A 14,795-nucleotide genomic window follows, 5' to 3' on the forward strand; every position below is an offset into this window, starting at 1 on the left:
GAACACAGACGAGGTGTTGGTGGCTGGACGTGGCAGGCAGAGGAGTAGGCAGACGGATGCTGGACAGAGAGAGCACAAGGTAAGGATAACAAGGACACAGAGAGTATAGTTTAGCTATAGCGAATATACCAAGTCGTATTACCAGCGTGGTGAAATGACAAACTGGTGAATACTGGATGGAGGAACCGGGTATATATGCAGGTGAAGGTGAGTAGTTGTAATCCGGATGATGAGCAACAGCTGAGGGGATGAGTTGGCGGGAAACAGAAGTGGGTAGCCACGCCCAGCCAGGAAGACAAACTGAAGTTACCTACTGTAACTCCAGCTTCAATGAGTATTGGCTTAGCCCACTAAGGCTATCGCTATTGGGTAATCCCCCTGCGCACCCGCGCAGCACTGACACACTTGTAGTCCACGCCCACCCGCAAGGTGGGCCCCACCCTCGGGCTCCCTTCCGGTATAAATAGGAAGGAGGCCCGACAATTTGCTCCCATACAAAATAACTTTTCTTCAGCTATTCGTGGAGCCAGCGGGGCCCAGCACTTAGAGGGTTACGCCATTACTCATAGAAGCTGGAGTTACAGTAGGTAACTTCAGTTCTATTTCATATATAGCTTTGCCCTCTAAGGCTATCGCTATTGGGTTAAGGGCGAAGCATGATGTAGTCTGTGCCCCACTGGGTCCGCCCGGTACTAGAAGCACAGACACACCTGCTCAATAACAACCCATGCCTATTGCGCCATGCGTAATGGCGCATCACCGTCCCTGGAATATAGCATAAGATGAATATTTTCCATGAGGGGACGAAGGCTGGGAACAATACATACCTGCCGCTGTGAAAAAGTAGAGACGAAGGTCACACTTTGCCCAGCGACAAAAGAGGGGGAACGGCTTTGTTTAGTGTGCGTAACACCAAAGCCAAATCCCACTGAGGCGCCAGTGCGCGTGACACAGGTCTGAGTCTTCGTACTCCTCGAAGAAAACGTTTCGTCAGGGGGTAATTAAACAACGTCCCAACCCTGAATGATATGGCAGCAGCATAAACCTTGATTTTGTTGAAGGCCACATTCCTGTCCAATAACAGCTGGAGGAATGACAGCACGTGAGGCAGGGGCCACGTAATGGGGTCCAGGCTTTTCTATACACACCAACGCTGGAACGCTGTCCACTTGGCTGTGTAGGACGCTGGTAGACGCGGCCCTGGCTCCCTGAATGGTACGTACAACATCTTGAGAGAGGCCCAAGCCCTCGAAGTGTTCCCGTTCAGCGGCCATGTCCATAAGTGCTGGCCTATCACTGGGTGACTGCTGATCGCTCCCTCCACCTGCGAGAGAGTGTCCCTGCGCCACGGAATTTCCCACGGTCTGCCTGACAGCGTACGCTGTAGGCATGGAAACCAGGAAGTAAGTAAGAAAGTAAAACTTTATTTACATAGCACCCTTCTCAACACGGATGTACAAAGTGCTTTACAGTACAGTACACAGGACACAATTCAAAGTACAACTATAACATGTAGAATAAAAGGCATAAAACAGCAGCAGGTAATACATAGGATAAAACATACGATAAAACACCCATAAAAAAGACAGGCGCATGGTGGCCATCCCTCCTTCCGTGGGTTCAGACTTAACCTATTGGAAGTCCCCTCGTCCTGTCAGCGGGTGTGCCCCTGGGCAGCGTTACGTCACACATCTCTGTCACACATCAGCGCCTGTGCGCTCCGGGGCAATTAGGATCACTGACAGTCGCTCCTCCTGCACTTGGTCCAGGAACCGAGGGATCAGCGGGACTGGTGGGAAAGCGTACAACAGTCCCCTGGGCCATGGACGATGTGCGAACGCGTCCACCCCCATGGGGGGGGTGGTCCTGCGCTTTCAGAGAGAACCAGAGGGCGCATTGCGCTCTCCGGAGTGCGGCGAACAGATCCACCTCTGCTCTCCCGAACCGGCTCCAAACCTGGGCGATCAGCTCGGGATGGAGGCTCCCGTCCCCCTGGCGAGGAACTCCTCTGGACATGAGGTCTGCCCCTCTGTTCAATTCGCCGGGAACATACATTGCTCTGATGGAGAGCAAGTGTGCGCGTGCCCAGATCAACAGCCGCCTGGCTGTGTTCAGAAGCTGCGCTGAGCATACTCCGCCCTGGCGATTGATGTAGGCTGCCGCGGCTCTGTTGTCTGTGCGAATCAACACATGTTGATTCTGCAGTAACCGGGCAAAATGCTGAATTACTCTCCGTACGGAGAGCAATTCCAGCACGTTTATGTGGAGGGACATGTGAGCCGGCAACTGCCCCCCCCACTGCCTGCGACATACACGTTCCTCCCCACCCTGAGATGTGTCTGTGAACACTGAGATGTGTGACGTAACTATGCCCAGGGGCACACCCGCTGACAGGGCGTGGGGACTTTTCCAATAGGTTAAGTCTGAACCCTATTTAGGGGCAATGGATGTCCATTCTCGGGAGACGACCGACAGTGGTGCGGTTACCCAAAGTGACAGACCTAATGTTAGCCCTATTTACAGGCAATGGACGTCCACTCTCAGGAGAGAGACCTCCAGCGTGTGTCCCTGCCATGGGGACTCTATTTATTTCACACTTCCAGGACAGAGACCGGGGAAATCTCCTATCTGTGGCCCCTCCAAGAGCCAAATGACGGACTAATGACCTCCAGCGTGTGTCCAGCAGCCGCTGATATGGACTGAAATCTGTCCGTTTCGTTAAAACGCCGGACTGGAGCCTGTGCAGGACCCCAGTGAGAGCTCCAGACTGTGTGCACTGTGTCCCCAATCTGATCAATGATGACATGTATAGCCGCATGTCATCATTTCAGCGCTGGTTGTCTTGGTGGTGCCCAGCAAACAATGTGGGCTTCGTAAATAATTGGACAGCCTTCTGGGGAAAACCTAGTCTGATTAAGAGAGACGGCATTCATTCTACTTTGGAAGGTGCAAATCTCATTTCGGCAAACATTTCAGGGCTCTGTGGACTTAATCCATGACAAACTGGAGTTGAGACCAGGAGGCAGAGTCGCAGTCTTACACGCTTCTCTGCGCTCTCTCCTAGGCAGTCATCCATAGGAATCCCGACCCCAATAAAATACCCAATATTAACGGTGTGTGTGTCTGCCCAAGGACAATTTAAGGTAAAACCTAATAGAGGTGTCATACATAATAACCTAATAAAAGTAAATGTAACAACTACTACAGTGCAACAAAACAGGAAGATTAAATGTGGTCTCTTAAACATAAGATCTCTAGCATCTAAAGCAATACTGGTAAATGATTTAATATCAGATTATAATATTGATATATGCTGTCTCACTGAAACTTGGTTGAGACATGAAGAATATGTCAGCATAAATGAGGCCACTCCACCCAGCCATATCAATACTCATATTGCCCGAGGCACGGGCCGAGGAGGTGGAGTTGCAGCAATCTTTGACTCAAGTTTACTTATCAATACTAAACAAAAATTAAATTATACCTCCTTTGAAAGCCTCATTTTCAGTCTTACGCATCCGACCTGGAAAACTTTGCAGCCAATCTTATTTGTTACAGTGTACCGTGCACCAGGTCCTTATTCAGAATTCTTATCAGAATTCTCTGAGTTTTTATCAGCTTTGGTACTTAAAACAGATAAAGTAATTATCGTAGGTGACTTTAATATTCATGTTGACGATGATAAAAATAGCCTTACTGTTGCATCTAACTCTATATTAGATTCTGTTGGTTTCTGTCAGAGTGTAAATAAACCAACCCACTGCTATAATCACACTCTTGACCTTGTTCTGACTTATGGTATAGAAATTGAGCAACTATTAGTCGAACCGCATAATCCTGCTTTATCCGACCATTTCTTAGTAACTTTTGAAGTACTGTTACTAGACTACAAAGCATTAGCCAAAAGCTCCTGCAGCAGAAACCTATCTGTTAGTGCTATAGCCAAATTTAAGGAAGAGATTCCACCAATACTTAACTCGATAGCATGTCTGCATGTAGGGGAGGAAACTTATACAAAATGTACACATCCAGTGTGCATCCAGACTCGGTGAGGATACTATCGATACTGACTCAGCAATCACTGTAAGTTATATTCTTGTTTAAATAGACTTCTCTGTTTCATTTATTCTACTCTGTATAATTGTTCTGTAGTTATTGTAGCTAAAACGGCGATTTCTGAGAGATTTTAAAATCTCAGATCTGCTCTAGTCCAGCAGCTGTAACTCAGGTCTCAGTGAGTCACGCCCCTCAAGTGTGCATTCCAAGAGGTTGGAAGACTCTGCTGATTGCGTGAAGTGCATAACGCTTCCCAGCCGAAAAACATTTTAAATAGCGCATTTCAAATCAGAATAACTGAGTGTGCATCCAGACTCGGTGAGGAGGACACTATCGATACTGACTCAGCAATCACTGTAAGTTATATTCTTGTTTAAATAGACTTCTCTGTTTCATTTATTCTACTCTGTATAATTGTTCTGTAGTTATTGTAGCTAAAACGGCGATTTCTGAGAGATTTTAAAATCTCAGATCTGCTCTAGTCCAGCAGCTGTAACTCAGGTCTCAGTGAGTCACGCCCCTCAAGTGTGCATTCCAAGAGGTTGGAAGACTCTGCTGATTGCGTGAAGTGCATAACGCTTCCCAGCCGAAAAACATTTTAAATAGCGCATTTCAAATCAGAATAACTGAGTGTGCATCCAGACTCGGTGAGGATACTATCGATACTGACTCAGCAATCACTGTAAGTTATATTCTTGTTTAAATAGACTTCTCTGTTTCATTTATTCTACTCTGTATAATTGTTCTGTAGTTATTGTAGCTAAAACGGCGATTTCTGAGAGATTTTAAAATCTCAGATCTGCTCTAGTCCAGCAGCTGTAACTCAGGTCTCAGTGAGTCACGCCCCTCAAGTGTGCATTCCAAGAGGTTGGAAGACTCTGCTGATTGCGTGAAGTGCATAACGCTTCCCAGCCGAAAAACATTTTAAATAGCGCATTTCAAATCAGAATAACTGAGTGTGCATCCAGACTCGGTGAGGATACTATCGATACTGACTCAGCAATCACTGTAAGTTATATTCTTGTTTAAATAGACTTCTCTGTTTCATTTATTCTACTCTGTATAATTGTTCTGTAGTTATTGTAGCTAAAACGGCGATTTCTGAGAGATTTTAAAATCTCAGATCTGCTCTAGTCCAGCAGCTGTAACTCAGGTCTCAGTGAGTCACGCCCCTCAAGTGTGCATTCCAAGAGGTTGGAAGACTCTGCTGATTGCGTGAAGTGCATAACGCTTCCCAGCCGAAAAACATTTTAAATAGCGCATTTCAAATCAGAATAACTGAGTGTGCATCCAGACTCGGTGAGGATACTATCGATACTGACTCAGCAATCACTGTAAGTTATATTCTTGTTTAAATAGACTTCTCTGTTTCATTTATTCTACTCTGTATAATTGTTCTGTAGTTATTGTAGCTAAAACGGCGATTTCTGAGAGATTTTAAAATCTCAGATCTGCTCTAGTCCAGCAGCTGTAACTCAGGTCTCAGTGAGTCACGCCCCTCAAGTGTGCATTCCAAGAGGTTGGAAGACTCTGCTGATTGCGTGAAGTGCATAACGCTTCCCAGCCGAAAAACATTTTAAATAGCGCATTTCAAATCAGAATAACTGAGTGTGCATCCAGACTCGGTGAGGATACTATCGATACTGACTCAGCAATCACTGTAAGTTATATTCTTGTTTAAATAGACTTCTCTGTTTCATTTATTCTACTCTGTATAATTGTTCTGTAGTTATTGTAGCTAAAACGGCGATTTCTGAGAGATTTTAAAATCTCAGATCTGCTCTAGTCCAGCAGCTGTAACTCAGGTCTCAGTGAGTCACGCCCCTCAAGTGTGCATTCCAAGAGGTTGGAAGACTCTGCTGATTGCGTGAAGTGCATAACGCTTCCCAGCCGAAAAACATTTTAAATAGCGCATTTCAAATCAGAATAACTGAGTGTGCATCCAGACTCGGTGAGGATACTATCGATACTGACTCAGCAATCACTGTAAGTTATATTCTTGTTTAAATAGACTTCTCTGTTTCATTTATTCTACTCTGTATAATTGTTCTGTAGTTATTGTAGCTAAAACGGCGATTTCTGAGAGATTTTAAAATCTCAGATCTGCTCTAGTCCAGCAGCTGTAACTCAGGTCTCAGTGAGTCACGCCCCTCAAGTGTGCATTCCAAGAGGTTGGAAGACTCTGCTGATTGCGTGAAGTGCATAACGCTTCCCAGCCGAAAAACATTTTAAATAGCGCATTTCAAATCAGAATAACTGAGTGTGCATCCAGACTCGGTGAGGATACTATCGATACTGACTCAGCAATCACTGTAAGTTATATTCTTGTTTAAATAGACTTCTCTGTTTCATTTATTCTACTCTGTATAATTGTTCTGTAGTTATTGTAGCTAAAACGGCGATTTCTGAGAGATTTTAAAATCTCAGATCTGCTCTAGTCCAGCAGCTGTAACTCAGGTCTCAGTGAGTCACGCCCCTCAAGTGTGCATTCCAAGAGGTTGGAAGACTCTGCTGATTGCGTGAAGTGCATAACGCTTCCCAGCCGAAAAACATTTTAAATAGCGCATTTCAAATCAGAATAACTGAGTGTGCATCCAGACTCGGTGAGGATACTATCGATACTGACTCAGCAATCACTGTAAGTTATATTCTTGTTTAAATAGACTTCTCTGTTTCATTTATTCTACTCTGTATAATTGTTCTGTAGTTATTGTAGCTAAAACGGCGATTTCTGAGAGATTTTAAAATCTCAGATCTGCTCTAGTCCAGCAGCTGTAACTCAGGTCTCAGTGAGTCACGCCCCTCAAGTGTGCATTCCAAGAGGTTGGAAGACTCTGCTGATTGCGTGAAGTGCATAACGCTTCCCAGCCGAAAAACATTTTAAATAGCGCATTTCAAATCAGAATAACTGAGTGTGCATCCAGACTCGGTGAGGATACTATCGATACTGACTCAGCAATCACTGTAAGTTATATTCTTGTTTAAATAGACTTCTCTGTTTCATTTATTCTACTCTGTATAATTGTTCTGTAGTTATTGTAGCTAAAACGGCGATTTCTGAGAGATTTTAAAATCTCAGATCTGCTCTAGTCCAGCAGCTGTAACTCAGGTCTCAGTGAGTCACGCCCCTCAAGTGTGCATTCCAAGAGGTTGGAAGACTCTGCTGATTGCGTGAAGTGCATAACGCTTCCCAGCCGAAAAACATTTTAAATAGCGCATTTCAAATCAGAATAACTGAGTGTGCATCCAGACTCGGTGAGGATACTATCGATACTGACTCAGCAATCACTGTAAGTTATATTCTTGTTTAAATAGACTTCTCTGTTTCATTTATTCTACTCTGTATAATTGTTCTGTAGTTATTGTAGCTAAAACGGCGATTTCTGAGAGATTTTAAAATCTCAGATCTGCTCTAGTCCAGCAGCTGTAACTCAGGTCTCAGTGAGTCACGCCCCTCAAGTGTGCATTCCAAGAGGTTGGAAGACTCTGCTGATTGCGTGAAGTGCATAACGCTTCCCAGCCGAAAAACATTTTAAATAGCGCATTTCAAATCAGAATAACTGAGTGTGCATCCAGACTCGGTGAGGATACTATCGATACTGACTCAGCAATCACTGTAAGTTATATTCTTGTTTAAATAGACTTCTCTGTTTCATTTATTCTACTCTGTATAATTGTTCTGTAGTTATTGTAGCTAAAACGGCGATTTCTGAGAGATTTTAAAATCTCAGATCTGCTCTAGTCCAGCAGCTGTAACTCAGGTCTCAGTGAGTCACGCCCCTCAAGTGTGCATTCCAAGAGGTTGGAAGACTCTGCTGATTGCGTGAAGTGCATAACGCTTCCCAGCCGAAAAACATTTTAAATAGCGCATTTCAAATCAGAATAACTGAGTGTGCATCCAGACTCGGTGAGGATACTATCGATACTGACTCAGCAATCACTGTAAGTTATATTCTTGTTTAAATAGACTTCTCTGTTTCATTTATTCTACTCTGTATAATTGTTCTGTAGTTATTGTAGCTAAAACGGCGATTTCTGAGAGATTTTAAAATCTCAGATCTGCTCTAGTCCAGCAGCTGTAACTCAGGTCTCAGTGAGTCACGCCCCTCAAGTGTGCATTCCAAGAGGTTGGAAGACTCTGCTGATTGCGTGAAGTGCATAACGCTTCCCAGCCGAAAAACATTTTAAATAGCGCATTTCAAATCAGAATAACTGAGTGTGCATCCAGACTCGATGAGGATACTATCGATACTGACTCAGCAATCACTGTAAGTTATATTCTTGTTTAAATAGACTTCTCTGTTTCATTTATTCTACTCTGTATAATTGTTCTGTAGTTATTGTAGCTAAAACGGCGATTTCTGAGAGATTTTAAAATCTCAGATCTGCTCTAGTCCAGCAGCTGTAACTCAGGTCTCAGTGAGTCACGCCCCTCAAGTGTGCATTCCAAGAGGTTGGAAGACTCTGCTGATTGCGTGAAGTGCATAACGCTTCCCAGCCGAAAAACATTTTAAATAGCGCATTTCAAATCAGAATAACTGAGTGTGCATCCAGACTCGGTGAGGATACTATCGATACTGACTCAGCAATCACTGTAAGTTATATTCTTGTTTAAATAGACTTCTCTGTTTCATTTATTCTACTCTGTATAATTGTTCTGTAGTTATTGTAGCTAAAACGGCGATTTCTGAGAGATTTTAAAATCTCAGATCTGCTCTAGTCCAGCAGCTGTAACTCAGGTCTCAGTGAGTCACGCCCCTCAAGTGTGCATTCCAAGAGGTTGGAAGACTCTGCTGATTGCGTGAAGTGCATAACGCTTCCCAGCCGAAAAACATTTTAAATAGCGCATTTCAAATCAGAATAACTGAGTGTGCATCCAGACTCGGTGAGGATACTATCGATACTGACTCAGCAATCACTGTAAGTTATATTCTTGTTTAAATAGACTTCTCTGTTTCATTTATTCTACTCTGTATAATTGTTCTGTAGTTATTGTAGCTAAAACGGCGATTTCTGAGAGATTTTAAAATCTCAGATCTGCTCTAGTCCAGCAGCTGTAACTCAGGTCTCAGTGAGTCACGCCCCTCAAGTGTGCATTCCAAGAGGTTGGAAGACTCTGCTGTCGCCCATCAGCAGAAAATAGTTAACTAATTACAGCGGCGTGCCCCCAAAGCTGTGAGAACTGAGCAATCAGGTATCCATCTTAGGTTGCGTTTTCCTGGAGCGTCAGCTTCAGCGTCAGCCAGACGAAGACTGACAAAGACATTAAGAGTCCTGTGGGAGTCACGTGGGAGGCAAAGAGGAGGCAAATCCTACTCTGCTTGCGCCAAGTATCGCTGGTGTTATTTAGTTTTATTCAATTCTCTTGGGTTCTCTAGCCCCTCATGCTATAATCATGTGTATTTTCTGCATTCCTGTTCATGTGTCTTCTCGCAATTATCACTGGCCCCGTGTTTCTCCTAATCGATTTCACCGGCCTGCTCTCGTCTATCCCACATGCTCCACTGAGATCCAACATCTCGTTTCAGGGGGCCTGTGGAACTGCCAGTCAGCTGTCCCTAAGGCTGACTTCATCTCTGGCTACGCTTCCCTGCAGTCTCTGGATTTCCTTGCTCTCACGGAGACCTGGATCACTCCATCCAACACATCCACCCCAGCAGCTCTCTCCACAGCATATTCCTTCTCCCATACACCCAGACCCTCTGGCAGAGGAGGTGGCACTGGTCTCCTGCTCTCTCCCAAATGGAGCTTTTCCCTCTTCAAGCTACCTAATTTCACTCCTTCTACCTTTGAATTCCATGCCGTCACAGTAACCCATCCTATACAATTAACCATTGTTGTTCTCTACCGTCCACCAGGCGCCTTGGGGGACTTCTTGGAGGAGTTAGATAATCTCCTCTCACACATCCCTGAAACTGGCCCTCCCGCTGTACTTCTCGGAGATTTCAACCTCCAGACAGGGAAGATATCTGAACTAACATCTCTGTTAACCACCTTTGCTTTCTCACTGTCTCCATCCCCACCAACTCATAAAGCTGGCAATGTCCTTGATCTCATATTCTCAAGGAACTGCTCTACTTCTAACCTCTCTGTAAACCCGCTCCACACATCCGATCACTTCTTCATTTCATTCTCTCTACCCCTTTCCAAACATAACAACCTAATCTCTTCTAACTCTGCTCCTGTCCGCCGTAACCTCCGTTCCCTCTCCCCCTCTACCTTTGCCTCATCGGTGCTCTCAGCCCTCCCTTCCTCTGACTCATTCCAACTCCTGCCTCCAAACGCTGCTGCAAAAACTCTCCTCTCTACTCTCTCATCCTCTCTGGACTCTCTCTGTCCTCTCACATCGCGGCCGGCTCGTCAGTCCCCTCCTGCTCCCTGGCTAAATGACGCACTGCGTGCTAATAGAACCATCCTTCGGGCAGCAGAGCGGAAATGGTGGAAATCCAAACACCATGACGACCTCCTAACCTATCAGGCTCTCCTCTCCTCTTTCTCTGCTTCCATCTCTCAGGCAAAAAGCACTTTCTTTCAAGATAAGATCCAATCTTCCTATTCCAATCCCAAAAAACTATTTTCTATCTTCTCCACCCTCTTGGACCCTCCCAAAGCACCTCCCCCCTCCTCCCTTCTGTCAAGCGACTTTGTTAACCACTTTGAAAAAAAGGTTGATGATATTCGCTCTTCCTTTTCTGACTCACCTTTACTCACCGCTGGGTCACCAGACCCTCCCTTCACCCACACACTGACCTCCTTCTCCCCTCTCTCTCCAAGTGAGGTTCTTACCCTCGTTACCTCTGCCCGTCCTACCACCTGTTCTCTGGACCCTATCCCCTCAAACCTCCTTCAGACTATCGCTCCTGATATTCTACCATTTCTCACCCATTTCATCAACACTTCTCTAACTTCTGGTCACTTTCCAAACAGTCTCAAGGAGGCAAGAGTAAACCCTCTCCTTAAGAAACCCACTCTCAATCCGTCTGATGTTATTAACTACAGGCCCGTCTCTCTCCTCCCGTTCCTGTCTAAAACACTTGAACGCGCTGTCTTTAAACAACTCTCCTGTTATCTCCATCAGAACAACCTTCTGGATCCGCACCAGTCTGGTTTCAAGGCAGGTCACTCAACAGAAACTGCTCTCCTTGCTGTCTCTGATGAACTGCACACTGCTAAAGCAGCCTCCCTCTCCTCTGTCATCATCCTCCTGGACCTGTCTGCTGCATTCGACACAGTGAACCATCGGATCCTCCTTCGCACTCTCCAAGAACTTGGAGTTTCAGGCACTGCACTTTCCCTCCTCACCTCATACCTCAACGACCGCACCTACAGGGTTACTTGGAGAGGGTCCGAGTCCGACCCTTGTCAATTAACTACAGGGGTCCCTCAGGGCTCGGTTCTTGGTCCCCTCCTCTTCTCCCTGTACACAAACTCGCTCGGGTCTGTCATTAGCCCGCATGGTTTTTCATACCACTGCTACGCTGACGACACCCAACTAATTCTGTCCTTTCCCCGCTCAGAGACCCAGGTCGTCGCACGCATCTCTGCTTGCCTAGCAGACATCTCTCGGTGGATGTCTGCTCATCACCTCAAGCTCAACCTTGACAAGACTGAACTGCTCTTCCTTCCGGGAAAAGATTGTCCCACTCTTGACCTAACAATCAACATCGGCACCTCTGTTGTTTCCCCGACTCAGACTGCAAGGAATCTGGGTGTGGTCCTAGATAACAAATTGTCCTTCACTGCAAACATCGCTGCTACAACCCGCTGCTGCAGATACACGCTTTACAACATCAGGAGGATACGTCCCCAGCTGACCCAGACATCAGCGCAGATTCTGGTCCAGGCTCTCGTCATCTCACGCCTAGACTACTGCAACTCCCTCCTGGCTGGTCTACCTGCATGTGCCATCCGACCTCTGCAGCTCATCCAGAATGCAGCGGCTCGTCTGGTCTTCAACCTTCCCAAATTCTCCCACACCACACCGCTCCTCCGCTCCCTTCACTGGCTTCCAGTAACTGCTAGAATCCACTTCAAGACACTGGTACTTGCGTACCATGCTGTGAATGGATCTGGCCCTTCCTACATCCAGGACATGGTTAAACCGTACACCCCAGCACGTGCACTCCGCTCTGCATCAGCCAAACAGCTCGCTGCACCCGCACTGCGAGGGGGACCCAAGTTCCCGTCAGCAAAAACACGTGGGTTTGCTATCCTGGCTCCAAAATGGTGGAATGAGCTCCCCATTGAAATCAGGACAGCAGATAGCTTACACATCTTCCGACGCAAACTGAAAACTCATCTCTTTAGACTCCACTTCGAGCGATAGAATTACTAACAAAGCACTTATATACTAATAAAGGGCTGGCTTTCTAAATGCCAGTTGAGTAGCACTTGAAATGTTTGGCTCTATGAAACCTGATGTACTTATATGATTCTGCTTTCTTAAAGGTTGTATCTTCCTGGTCGAATGCACTTATTGTAAGTCGCTTTGGATAAAAGCGTCAGCTAAATGCAATGTAATGTAATGTAATGTAATGTACACCACCCCAAATTGATCATGTTGTTGATAGTGCTACAGATGCGCTGCGAATAAAATTAGACTCTGTTGCTCCTTTGAAAAAGAAGAAAATAAAACAACATAGATTAGCTCCATGGCATAATGCCGAAACCCGCAAAATAAAGCAAAAGTCGAGACAACTTGAAAGGATATGGCGTTCCACTAAACTTGAAGAATCTCGTTTAATTTGGCATATTACTCTCAATGAATATAAGAAAGCACTGCGTAAAGCGAGAGCAGCATACTACTCTTCATTAATAGATGAGAATAAGAATAATGCAAGATTTCTTTTCAGCACTGTAGCCAGGCTGACAGAGAGCCACAGCTCGACTGAGCCTTCTATTCCCATAGCACTCAGTAGTAATGATTTTATGTGCTTTTTTAACGATAAAATTGTTACTCTTAGAAACAAAATCAATGACCTCTTGCCTTTGACCAGTATAGTGTTATCAACAGCTCCCGGAAACGTAAATTCTAATAATATTACACTAGATAGTAAACTAGAATGCTTTTCAGCCATAAACCTTGAACAATTAAATTCAATGATTCTCTCTTCTAAACCATCAACGTGTATCTTAGACCCGATTCCAACTAAGCTGTTAAAAGAAGTTTTTCCATTAATTAGCACTTCTTTATTAAATATTATGAATATGTCTTTATTATCAGGCTATGTTCCAAAATCATTCAAAGTAGCAGTGATAAAACCGCTTCTTAAAAAGCACAACCTCGATCCAGAGGTTTTAGCCAACTATAGACCTATTTCTAATCTTCCGTTCCTCTCAAAAATTCTTGAGAAAGCAGTCGCAAAACAGCTGTGTGATTACTTAAGAAACTATGATTTATTTGAAGATTTTCAGTCTGGCTTTAGAACACAACATAGCACAGAGACAGCTCTGGTTAAAGTCACAAATGACATTCTAATAGCCTCTGACAAGGGACTTGTCTCTATTCTTGTCTTACTCGATCTTAGTGCTGCATTTGATACTATCGACCATGATATCCTATTGCAAAGACTAGAGCACTTAGTTGGCATACAGGGAACTGCTTTAGGCTGGTTTAGGTCTTATCTATCTGAACGCTCTCAGTTTGTACGTGTCAACGATGAATCTTCCATGCAAACCAAAGTTAGCCATGGAGTGCCACAGGGCTCAGTGCTTGGACCTATTTTGTTCACCCTATATATGCTTCCGTTAGGCAATATTATAAAGAATCATTCTGTAAACTTTCATTGTTATGCGGATGATACTCAACTATATTTATCAATCAAGCCTGATGAAATTAATCATCTAAATAAAATTCAAGACTGCCTCAAGGACTTAAAAACGTGGATGACCTTAAATGTTTTGATGTTAAACACGACCAAAACTGAAGTTATTGTACTTGGCCCGAAGAATCTACGAAACAAATTATCTAAAGATATATTAACTATGGATGGCATTAATTTGGCCTCCAGTGAGACTGTAAGGAATCTTGGTGTTATATTTGATCAGGATTTATCCTTTAACGCCCACATAAAATCAATTTCAAGGACCGCCTACTTCCATCTACGTAACATTGCAAAAATCAGGCATATCTTGCCTCAAAACGATGCAGAGAAACTAGTCCATGCATTTGTTACTTCAAGGCTGGATTATTGTAACTCCTTATTATCAGGGTGTACCAAGAAGTCAGTCAAGTCGCTTCAGCTGATTCAAAATGCTGCAGCTCGTGTACTAACCAGAGTTAGGAAAAGGGACCACATTACTCCTGTTCTGGCTGCCTTACACTGGCTCCCTATAGAACACAGGATAGAATTTAAAATTCTTCTTCTCGCCTACAAAGCCCTTAATGGGCAGGCGCCATCTTACCTTAAAGAACTCATTATACCCTATTGTCCTACTAGGGCATTGCGTTCCAAGAATGCAGGGTTGTTGGTTGTTCCTAGAGTCTCTAAAAGTACAATGGGAGCCAGAGCCTTTTCTTATCAAGCTCCACTTTTGTGGAATCAGCTTCCAGTTTGTGTTCGGACGGCAGACACCCTATCCGTTTTTAAGAGTGCGCTTAAGACCTTCCTTTTTGATAAAGCTTATAGTTAGGGCTGATTAGATTCAGCCCCTAGTTTTGCTGATATAGGCTTAGTTTGTCGGGGGACATCTTACTTCTTCCTTCTCTCTGTCTATACCTGTGTACTCTCATGTTCCGA

The 14,795-nt window shown here is 44.6% G+C and overlaps 1 protein-coding gene across 1 annotated transcript in view; it reads left to right on the plus strand.

Moving 5' to 3' along the window:
• The window catches only part of LOC307041946 (uncharacterized protein), a 44,885-nt gene extending 31,370 nt beyond the window's left edge, over positions 1-13,515 (plus strand). Inside the window, exon 3 of the mRNA XM_079685561.1 lies at positions 9,585-13,515. Within this exon, the coding sequence (XP_079541687.1) occupies positions 9,585-12,382 (2,798 nt within the window). The 3' untranslated portion in view covers positions 12,383-13,515. The remainder of the gene's footprint in view (positions 1-9,584) is intronic.
• The last annotated feature ends 1,280 nt before the right edge of the window (positions 13,516-14,795 follow it).

The sequence above is a fragment of the Notothenia rossii genome (genome assembly GCF_949606895.1).
Source record: "Notothenia rossii genome assembly, chromosome: 5".
In the NCBI taxonomy this organism is placed as follows: Eukaryota; Metazoa; Chordata; class Actinopteri; order Perciformes; family Nototheniidae; genus Notothenia; species Notothenia rossii.